The following is an 11,092-nucleotide window of genomic DNA, read 5'->3' as shown; positions in this document are numbered from 1 at the left end:
AGCATTATGTTTTTGTGATTCACCTAAAATTATGCACAAGTTAGTTTACTTGAAAGCAGGGGTTACTACTTCAAAACCTATCAACATGTGGCATGTTTTCAAAGAACACGACGCAAGAAATGCAACGGTTAAAATGGTTTATGATTTGAGCGCATGGTTCAAGAGATGAATCGTTTTGAAAGAACAAATCTGTAAAAAAGCATAAACAACCCACCCATGCCTTCGTGAATATCACTTGTCACCATCAGAGAAGATGAAAGTGACATTTGTAAAGGGTACCTCTTAATTATTGATCTTTGGGTCTCAAACGGAGTGAAAGAGCTTTCGGCAGGCAAAACCGTGCCACAAGGCCGTATCCTTTCATCGATCGGGCTTGACCAGAAGGTGTCTAGGGCTGCTTGTAAGAAGGGATCGTCACGTACCAGGAGGAAAGCCCATCTTCTTTCTCCAGCCGTCCGTTCCACGACTGGCCCATATTTCCCCCTTCGTGCCCTTCCCCGCGCAGTTTTTCCTGCTCCTTTTGGAACGAACTTTCCGGAGCAGAAGTGCTACTTTTTCCGTTTTGGGATCAAGCACGGGCATGGCGATTATGGGCGCCGATCGTCCCAAGCGGATCGCATGAGTGCGCCTTAATCATGGTCTTCATGGGTGAGGTCGACGTCGTGTGTGTGTGTATGTCACGGAATGATTCGTCAAAGCCAAGGAGATATCGGTGACAAAATGAGCAAGAACAACAGAGGTGCTGAGAGCTGCATGGTGGATATTCGGCGCAGTAACAAAAGCAAAAGCAAGATGAATCGCTCACGAAATGTAATCCTGTATGCAGAGGGATCTCCAGTGCAGTAATAAACTAGTAATAAATTATACAAAAGCAAAAACAAAGGTGATGTTTGAAGTTTTCACCAAAAACACACCCCGAAATACAGGCAGTAAAAAGAAGTAACATGCCAGGAAAGAAAAAGGAGGTATAGTACAGTAGTAAAAAAACAGCAGCTGCCAGGAGAATCAACAATGTTAGTTCGGTCGCGTACAAAGTTCTCTGCGTGTGATGCGACCACATCGACATGGGCCCGTGACCGCAAAAGGGGACTGTGAAAGAGAGAACAACCGCTGCAGCTGCAGAGAATCAAGGATCGAAATGGGAAGCCACGCCCCGGTCGGTGCACGGCGCCCACCCCGCCCCGCCCCTCTCTCTTCTTGACGCTCTTTTCTCACCCCGGGAGTACGGTTTTTTTAACAGTTTTGCTAGAACTCATTTAGATGAGATTTAATTTGATCTCATTCATCTTTTATAGTCATTGAATATGGTGCTATAAGATGCGTGTGTGCTGACGTGGGTTGTATCCGTTCTTATTTTCCAGGTGAATGAGACCAAATTACGTAGACGAAAGATGAGTTCTAGGTACTTTTTTTTTTAAAGACCGAGAGGACCGAGCCTGCAGTGTTCTGCTCTGTTCACCGACGACGGGCGGGATCGATACAAGTAGCGGCAGCCATCGGCCTCAGCGCGGCCAGTCGTACGTCCTCGTCCAGTCTCTCTCTCCAGCCTCCCCGTGTACTCCCCTTCCCCGTCGTCTCGTCTCTTCTCGCGGCCGGTCCGGAGCCATGGGGAGGGCGCCGTGCTGCGACAGGGCGGCGGTGAAGCGGGGCCCGTGGTCGCCGGAGGAGGACGACGCGCTGCGCGACTACATGCAGCTCCACGGCAACACCGGCAGCTGGATCACCCTCCCCAACAAAGCCGGTGAGTTCGCGCGCTCGCCCGCCCGCTCGCTGCCCCTTCCATGCCAGGCCGTGCCTTTGATCGTTCTTGATGGGTGCTTGATCGTTCTTGTAGGGCTCAAGAGGTGCGGCAAGAGCTGCAGGCTGCGGTGGCTCAACTACCTCCGCCCCGACATCCGCCACGGCGGCTTCACCGACGAGGAGGACACCATCATCTACTCCCTCTACAGCCAGCTCGGCAGCAAGTAAGCATCGACTCTCTTCTTTCTCGATCATCAGGCGCGTAAGCGGCATCCTTTTCGTGTCCCGGCCGGCATGACCGATCGAGACGGACGCGCATTCATCGCATCGCAGGTGGTCGCTGATCGCGTCGCAGCTGGAGAGGAGGACGGACAACGACGTCAAGAACCACTGGAACACCAAGCTCAAGAAGCGCCTCGCCGCCGCCGCCGCCGCCTTCTCCACCTGCCGCTCCCCGTCCTTCATGCCGCTGCCGGCGCCGGCCCCAGCTCACGCGCACCCGTCGCCGCTGCTCCCGCTCCCCGTGCCGACCGTGAAGGCCGAGACGTACACCTACGACGACTTCCTGGCGCCGACCGCCGGGCTGCAGGACCCGTTCGCCGCCGAGGGCTCGTCTTCGGCCTCCGCCGCGCTGCAGGACCCGTTCGCCGCGGAGGGCTCGTCCTCGGCCTCCGCCGCGCTCCCGGACACGCTCGCCGGCGAGGGCTCGACGTCGGCCTCCGCCGCGTCGTCGGGGTCCAACTGGTCGGCGGTCGACAACGCCGGCGGGTTCTTCGTGGACTTCTGCGCGGCCGGCGCCGACCTCGCCGCCGCGGACCAGTTCCTCGGCGGCTTCTACTACCCTCTCGACCCGACCCTGTCACTAGTGTAGATCAACCGATCGACGCGCCACGCGCGTGCGCGCGTCCTCGTGACCGATCGATCAAACGTGTTTGTTATCAAAAGCACCCGATCTTCATGAGTAAATTCAGATACAAGCTCCGGTTGCCACATGAGAAGGTGATCTTCGCACGGTTGGAAACGTGAAAATGTGCTTCTTGAATCTTGATCACTATGATTCGCATGCTTTCATCTCCACGTTTTTTCACTATGTGCAGTTCTCTGAGCAGAAATTTGTGCCACTTATCCTAACTTCTCCTAGATGATCAATCCTACACACACACACACACACACACACACACACACGCACACGTAGCTTGTTGGCGTCCATGTGAGAGGCCGTGGTCGTCGCACGCAATTCGCATGGGCCGGGCGAGGGCGCCAAAGAAGATAAGCCATGACCGATCTGAAGATTCGCTTCCGTCGCTGCATGATGCGCGCCGGGTCGGGTCGGTTGCCAAGTGGTCGAAAAATTCGTAAAGCTGGGCAGACAGGCATGGCCCACGCCAAGAACAAAATTGGCCGGGGTGATGGCTGATTAGCGCAGGGCTAATGACGACGCTTGTGTGATGATAGAGGCGCATCTTTCTTTTTTTTCTGGTTCGCAGACTCCGACTGATTGATGACAGGTCGCGCGCGCAAGTAAATGCTTCTTTTTTACAGAGGGTCTATATTATCCTTGCTTGACTGGCAGAAAGAAACAATTTACGTACATCGACTGGAGGATAGTACGATCCTTTTATCTGCAGAAGATAAATAGAAGGGCTGAGAGATGATAATGATGATGATGGAGGATCAAAGTGACCTGGCATGAACAGCAACTGATGTGGGGCCGGGGGCGACATTGGGGCCGTTTCGGATTTGTCAGGAGAATCATCTCGGAGCAGTGCGATGCTCATCCCTGCCGCGCCAGTTCTTGTCGTGTCGATGGAAGCTCGAAAGCAAAACCAAAAAAGGAAGCCGACGTGGACGGAGCGGGAGGCGTCCATCACGAGATGGACGGCCAGGGGGGCTGCGAGCCGTGCGAACGTGCTGCCCAGGGCGCGGGCCCCCGACCCACCAAAGCGAAAGAGGCTCTGTGGGGCGGGGGCGAAAAGAGGAACACAGCCCAAGCCATCACGTAAGTCCATCAGCACTACCACTGTACGTGCTTTGCTACATGGTGCCTGTCTTCCCCGAATAATCCCTGTACAAGTACAGCAAGAACATTACGCAATTGCAGAAAAAAAATCAATTATTCGGTCCTTGCATTGCACATGCGGCCAAAACGACCCCCCATTTCCCATGAGTTTCCGCGGTATTCCCACGGGTCACATCAACACATTTTTCAAACCGAGACGCTCCGATCCAATCACATGATCGCTCCAAAACAAGAGATCAAACAAGAGAACCAGCACATAATCTTCTTCCCTGTACGTGATTAAGCAGCATATAATCGTGGTTCTTGCAGCTCAATTATCCCTCCCAAAACCCCAAGGCCCTGCTGGCCCTTTACACGGCTGGACAGGTCACGCTCGGCCAAACCGGGGAGGGCTGTAGCCGCTTTTCGGCCCCGTGACAGTGCGCCCGGATGGGGAAAAGACGCGCGGCTTTGAGCGAGCTTAGCGTCTGGCTAAGCAAGAGCGACCGCACTAGTTCGCTCTCCATCGTCCGTCTCAGCCGTACGCGGACAGCCAACTCCCTCGGCCTGGCGCCCTTGTCCTGGCGCTGGCCTTTCCGTTCTGAATATTCCCTCCCCGCGCCACAAGGAAAGCGACCCAATTCGGCTCCAGGTATTAGCTAGAGTAAAATTAAGCACTAATCGATCGCCAAAGTCAGATGCTGTTTCTCCGGTTATACTTGCTAACAATACTGCTAAATGAAGCTGAAATGCTCGCCCAGTCAAAAAGACTCGAGGCGCCATGTCAGTGAGACTGTTTCACTAGCTTGGTGTTAATCAAGTCTCTGTATACTACGTTCACAATTGAGTCAATTACACTGATGTTGTTAGAACTTGGCGCAAACGATCACTTTAGTGCTAGAACTTGTGGCGTACATCAAAGTGGTGTAAAAACTTGACTCGGGCGTGCAAATACGATGCTAATCGCATTTATATACGACCGCAACACTGACGAGGCATACCAGCGTGGCGCGGGGCCCGCTGTCATCTACCAAACAGTGAAGGAGAGGTCTGTGCGTGCTCTTTTTTCGAAAACTGCCTCGTTTTTTTTGCAAAAGCACCTGACAAATGGTCCCAACCATCAGCAGAACACATTTTAATTGAGCAGAAAAACGATCTGCTCGGGCCTCAAACCTGTGACACCGGGCTAAATGAGTGTGCATGTAGCCACTGATCCGAATCTCGCCGGATGTCAGTTCAGGGTACACACGGTTTATATCCAATAGTTAAACAACATAAATTAATGTTTGAATTCCAGAAAAGAGATGCAGTTGAGGTAAACAAGCAGGCTAAATAAAGGATTATCACTCTTTATATTTTTTTAGGGGTAGTCACTCTTTATGTCTACAATAGAATGTGCTCGTCGGCTAAAACGGACAGAACTTAGTGCGGCCCATTTTGAACATGTTTGTTTTTTTCTCATTTTGTGAAGTTTGTAAACAGATTTAAATTACAACTATACATAATATACATGTAATTGCAAATGTGTATTTATTGGAGGAATTGCAGTCTGATGGCACACTACGCTCACATTTTTTCCATGCATATATTTATTTTAAAGTGTATAATTATTTTTTAGAAAACACAAAAACTTTATTAAAAACACATGAATATTTTTTTAAACAATAATATTTTTATGGCATGGAAACTTTTATATGCTATACTCATTCCAAGGGATGAATATTTTATTGAAAACATGAAAAAGTTTGAACTTATACGAGAATTTATTTAAATGTAAACATATACAGAAATGGATTTAGAATTCTTAATTTATATGAAAACACTTTTTAAAATTGGTTGTTAATTTTTTATAGTTCCTAATATATTTTTGGATTTTTAGGAATTAAATAGGCAAACAATTTATGAAGTTATATGAATTTTTTAATAATAATATTTACTTTATTTATATGCATATTACTTAAAATTGTAATTAAAATATTTTATGAAGTTTTGAAAAACCTAACATGTTGAAAATGGGCTGCACTAACTGAAATCTGTTTTAGCCCGTGAGCACGTTCTGCTATAGACATAATGCATGACAATTCTTTGTAAACATGAAGTTACAATTGTTGGGGTGGCAGCCCTGCTCGCCTACTGACCGAAGGTTGTATGTTTGAATTTCAGCGTCTGCATACTTTTTTTCGAAAAAATAAAATTCTTAATTTATGTTGATATATAAAGATTCTTTCTTTAGTGTACACAAATGACGACTTGGATGGGCTGCACACGCAGGCTACTAGAGGTTATCAGGTCGATTGCTGACCTTGCCATTTTTGTTGGGGGCTTTTCTATGGAAGAAATAAAAAAGACGAGGTGATTTTTTGTCCGGGGCTTTTCTGTGGAAAAAATAAAAAAATTGAGGTGATTTTGCAAAAAAAGCATTGTGCTGTCACTGACAGCAGGCCCTGCGCCACATGGCAAGCCTCGTCAGCGTCGCTGCCGTATACAAACGCGATTAGCACCGTATTTGCATGCCCGAGCCAAGTTTTTGCACCATTTTGATGTACACCATAAATTTTAGCACTAAAGTGACCGTTTACGTCAAGTTCTAGCACCACCAGTGTAATTGACTCTTCATAATTCTGCAACAAGTCCATCGAGTGATTGCCAGGAATTTCAGTTTGCCCGTTGCTGTCGCCAGCGTGTATATAGATTGCTCATTGATAGATTAAAGTCAGCCGGGGCTTGGACGTCTAACTTGGGCCCCCGAAATGATAAAACGGGAGGGAATGCCGATTACTTAACTAGATCCCGTGATCCACTTGATGATTTAGATTGGGACTATATGCGGGATAACGGGATGAGCAGGCTCGTTTTTCCCGGGCCTGCATGGAATGGCTTATGTGGTACCGGACAGCATGCATTATACGATGCGTGTACATGCGTGTACGGTGTGTATGTTTACGCACAAGTTGCGCGCTGAAAATCTTTTGTTATTTGTGTGTGTTTGTGTGTGTCCCAGTTAAGCCTGTACTGCTTTCCTGCAAGGATACATGCATCGCTGCGCATACAATATGTTTGGGAAGGACATCAAGCCGGCTTATTTTCCTTCTGAATAAGGATGGCCTGAGCTAATGATTGTGTTATAGTACAGTATAAAGTACAAGAGCACTTTTGTCAAAGAGTTTGAACTAGGTGATGGTGAGTTGGAGGTTTTCAACGGCAGTGATGGTGAGAAGAAAATGCACATGCACTTAGTCTTAGGGCATTCCCAACGCTCACCCTCAAACCGGCAGTATCCATCTGGACGTAGTTGTTCAGACCGCGGAAGCCATTCAGCGCCGACGCCTATCCGTCCGTCGGGCAGTTTGGACCATGATATTCCCGTAAATCGGAACCAAACATGGGGGGCTTTGCGGTAGTCTGGGCACAGAACACGTCAAACTCTGACGCCCATGGCCCACCCAAAAGAAAGGCAGAGCCTGCATTTTTGTAGCTGCCCGCACCATTTCCGCGACAAAACCCCCCACTCTCTTCTTCCATCCCGTCGCTCTCCACCCAATTTCCGCCTTTTTCTCCCACTCTCTTCTTCCCTCCCCCCTCGCGCCGACACGTGGAACCGGAGGAAAACCTGTCGGAGACGGAGGTGGTGGAGGTGCAGGAGGATCCAAACGTCACACTTGCCTGAAATATCAACTCGACAACGTAGCAAAATCGCCGCGTCAAAACGAAGGCCAACAATGGCAGAAACACTCAAGAAGCAGAATGTCGGCAGAGGTCATGCTGGTGGCTGACGTGGCAGTGTGGCGTGTTGGTCGCGAACGTACGTGGTGGATGTCGTGGCCCGGGCCGTGGTGCCCCGATGGTGTCGCCCACCGTACATACGTCACCATGGCCGGAGCATTACAAGGCTCTGTACTTCTTCGACGCCAAGCAGTTCGGTAGGAGTCCGCGGCAACTGCCGCCAGCCAAGTGCCTTACATTGTCAACGTTAACGCGGTGCTGCCACTCTTCTTAGTGTTCTTCGCCACAGCTCATCCGGACGCGGATAGTGGGTGGGAGCAAATAGGTGTCCGCACGCTATTCGGTGCTATGCCTAAAGCAGGGGAGAAGACATACGATGATAGGGAGAGGGAGATGTTCAACATCATCCACATTGGAGACGGGCGAGGAGGTGGCTATGAGGACGGGCAGGTGGCAGACTCGGATCCCACCCAGTCCGGCAACTACACCCACACGCAGTAGGGCTACACTCAGCCGGGCATGCAACAGTCCTACACCCAAACTGGCACAGGCACACGGCAGCAGGATTGGGTTCCTGGACTATAGCAGGAGGAGGAGGACTGCAAGGATGATGATCTTGATGATTCTACTGGCGATCCGAAGAAGAAGGGTAGAGGAGAAAGCTTCAACATGTGGGAGGACGAAATGTTGTGCGATGCATGGTTGGCCACTAGCCTCGATCCGATCTATGCCACGGAGCAAAAGGGCACATGGATGGTACACCATCCAAGAGGCCGTGTCCAAATATTGCAGCCACTTGGCGCATCTCATCGCACGGTGGCCAAGTGGTGCACAAATCACCGAGCAAGTAAGTTCATTTGATGTATGCATAGTTTTGTTGATCACTAGGCTGGTATGCATAGTTTTGTTGATCAATAGCCGGGTATGCATAGCTTCGTTGATCACTTGTCGGATATGCATTGTTGACTTCATTTTGTAGCCTTCTTGTGCGTGTACGATGTTCAAGAAGTTGGAGAAGAAAAACTTCATCGTCATGCATTGTTGGTTCAAGTTGAATGGCAGACGAAGTGGAACATATTCATAGCCAAATCGTGGACCAAGCCACCAAGGAAGAAACCGGTGACCAAACCGACCCAACGACAGAACCACTCAAGAAGGCTAGAAGAGGGTTCCGAGGAAAGAAATGAGAGGAGGAGAGGGTGAAGCAAGAAGGTGCGGTGGTCAAGATGATGGACAGGTTCGAGGACATCTTGATGCAGAAGGAGGAGACATACGTCAAGCGCTCAGACATCAAGAAGGAAAAAGGCGGAGAGGTTCAAATTGTTGATGGAGGCAACCGAGAAAAAGCTCAAGCTCGAAGAGAAGAGGGTCATGATCAAAGATAAGAAGACCATGCTCGAGGAGAAGAAGGCCATGCTCGAAGAAAAGAAGGTGAAGGTCGTAGACGATGTGGAGGACGCCAAGATATTGTCCTTGAATTTGGAGTCTTTGAATGTCGACGCAAGAATGATCTTGCAAGCCGTTTGCTACAAGATGTTGCAGTGACAGAAAGATGAGTCGGAGGCGACGGGCAAGGAGGATGAGTAGGCGGTAGACAAGGAGGCGGAGGCGGAGGCGGAGGTGGAGGCTACCTACATGGCAGCGGCGACACCTTAAGCACGGAGGCTCGGATTACCAGTTAGCATGGCAGAAAATCTATTTTTTCTGCACAGAATGTCGGACTGATATTCTTTTGTGACTAGACATGTAAAAAGCTTAAGCATGCTTGCCTCTTTTTGGTTGTGATCGGTCATGTGATCCACCGGCGCGCGCTATGGATCAGACAAGATTTGAATTTCAAATTGCCTTTTATTGGCAGATATATATACAGGATAACATTGGATGGCCGGCTCACACATCCGTGTTCACGGACTGATCCTCCCTGTTCGCGGACAGGCGTGGGAGCAAATTTACGGGTCAACGTTGGAGATGCCCTTAGCCTTATCACTTTGCAAGTATGTTCAATGCTCTATTTCAAAGAAGATACTTTCCCACACTTTTTCAGGGTAAGGGGCATCTGAACCACATTGTTTTAACACTGGACTCACTTTCTAGTAAATAATTAGCATTTTAATGAAAAACAGTTAACTGAATACATCAATCTCTAACACTGCCAACACGAACAACTAAGAACCACTAACCCTTATAAGAAACCCTAGTTTTCACCAGATCAATCGCCCATATCTTCTGCCTATGGGCATCGCTTAGGCATCGTACGGTGGAGGGGCCAGGATTCTCGTCGCTCATCCATTGTGTGCGTAATTTTTTTAGTAAGAATTTTGTGTCGCGGCGACGTTGCTTTGATATTATTTTGTTGAATAACACCCTTCGGCACCAATCTCGTCTCAATAGCGCTTGGTGTGGCATAGCCAAAGAGCTTGGAGTCATTATCTCATTGCGAAAACTGAAGGTGTCACGCATGCAATGTTTTCGATTGATCGCTGAACTCTTAGTGCCATTTGATTACCAGATGAGAGATCTTGGTGGACTCAGTAGATCATACCTATGGAAGGTGATTTTTGAGCTAGTTATCAGGAAAACTTGGTGAGACTCGTATCATCTCTTCGAAAGAGGATCGCTCCTGGCTTGGCTGATGGTTTATCATTGAATTCCGAGTGATGGTTTGTGAGGTCTGGGCTCGAATGAATCGAGTGTCGCTAGTGAGTACCCATTTGAGGAACGTCTGTCAAACCTTCTCTCAAGAACCAAGTATGCTCATTTGGATATTTGGCCTTCCCGACAAAAGCAACCACCGCCATGGAAGATATCTTATGCGACTTGATGTCCTTGATGAGTCAAGGTTTCAACATCCGTTACCAGAACGGATCTACACCGAGTGGCTTGCACTCGGTATTTCTTTGAGAAATAGTACGCTCGAAACTACATCATGTCGCCTGCACATAGTTTTTGGTTCGAGACTGGACTAGCAACATAATCGATACATTCATTTAGCCGACTGATCAACTTGACTGTTGTTGGGGACGCAATATTTCAAATATTTTACTTACGATCACGCAAGATCTATCTAGGAGATGCATAGCAACGAGCGGGGAAAGTGTGTCCACGTACCCTCGTAGACCGAAAGTGGAAGCATTTAGTAACAAGGTTGATGTAGTCGAACGTCTTCGCGATCCAACCGATCCAAGCACCGAACGTACGGCACCTCCGCGTTCAGCACACGTTCATTTCGATGACGTCCCTCGATCTCTTGATCCAGTTAAGGACGAGGGAGAGTTCCATCAGCATGATGGCGTAGCGACGGTGATGATGAAGTTACCGGCGCAGGGCTTCACCTAAGCACTATGACGATATGGACGAGGTGTGTAACTGTGGAGGGGGACACCGCACACGGCTAAGAGAAGACTTGGTGTGTCTTTGGGGTGCCCCCCTTCCACGTATATAAAGGGGGGAGAGGTGGCTCACCAAAAGGGGGGCGCGCCATGGGGGGGTCCTACTTGGACTCCCGGTCCAAGTAGGATTCGGTCCCCCCTTTCCTATTCCCACTAGGAGAAGGATGGAAGGAGGAGGAGAAGAGAAGGAAAGGGGGTCCGGGGCCCCCAACCCTAGTCCAATTAGGATATGGCTTGGGAG

The 11,092-nt window shown here is 49.2% G+C and overlaps 1 protein-coding gene across 1 annotated transcript; it reads left to right on the top strand.

The window, feature by feature from the left end:
• The first annotated feature begins 1,464 nt into the window (after positions 1-1,464).
• On the top strand, positions 1,465-2,782 carry LOC119267216 (transcription factor RAX1-like). The gene is made up of 3 exons (XM_037548576.1): positions 1,465-1,741; positions 1,835-1,964; positions 2,074-2,782. The coding sequence occupies exons 1-3, from the start codon at positions 1,606-1,608 to the stop codon at positions 2,609-2,611; spliced, it is 804 nt and encodes a 267-aa protein (XP_037404473.1). The 5' UTR covers positions 1,465-1,605; the 3' UTR covers positions 2,612-2,782.
• Positions 2,783-11,092: the final 8,310 nt, after the last annotated feature.

The sequence above is a fragment of the Triticum dicoccoides genome, chromosome 3A (genome assembly GCF_002162155.2).
Source record: "Triticum dicoccoides isolate Atlit2015 ecotype Zavitan chromosome 3A, WEW_v2.0, whole genome shotgun sequence".
Classification (NCBI taxonomy): Eukaryota; Viridiplantae; Streptophyta; class Magnoliopsida; order Poales; family Poaceae; genus Triticum; species Triticum dicoccoides.
This window is presented reverse-complemented; position numbering and strand designations above follow the sequence as displayed.

Coding starts and splice junctions, on each gene's coding strand:
- LOC119267216 (XM_037548576.1), top strand. CDS start 1,606: ATGGGGAGGGCGCCGTGCTGCGACAGGGCGGCGGTGAAGCGGGGCCCG. Junction 1,742..1,834: donor CACCCTCCCCAACAAAGCCG/GTGAGTTCGCGC, acceptor TCGTTCTTGTAG/GGCTCAAGAGGTGCGGCAAG. Junction 1,965..2,073: donor TACAGCCAGCTCGGCAGCAA/GTAAGCATCGAC, acceptor ATCGCATCGCAG/GTGGTCGCTGATCGCGTCGC.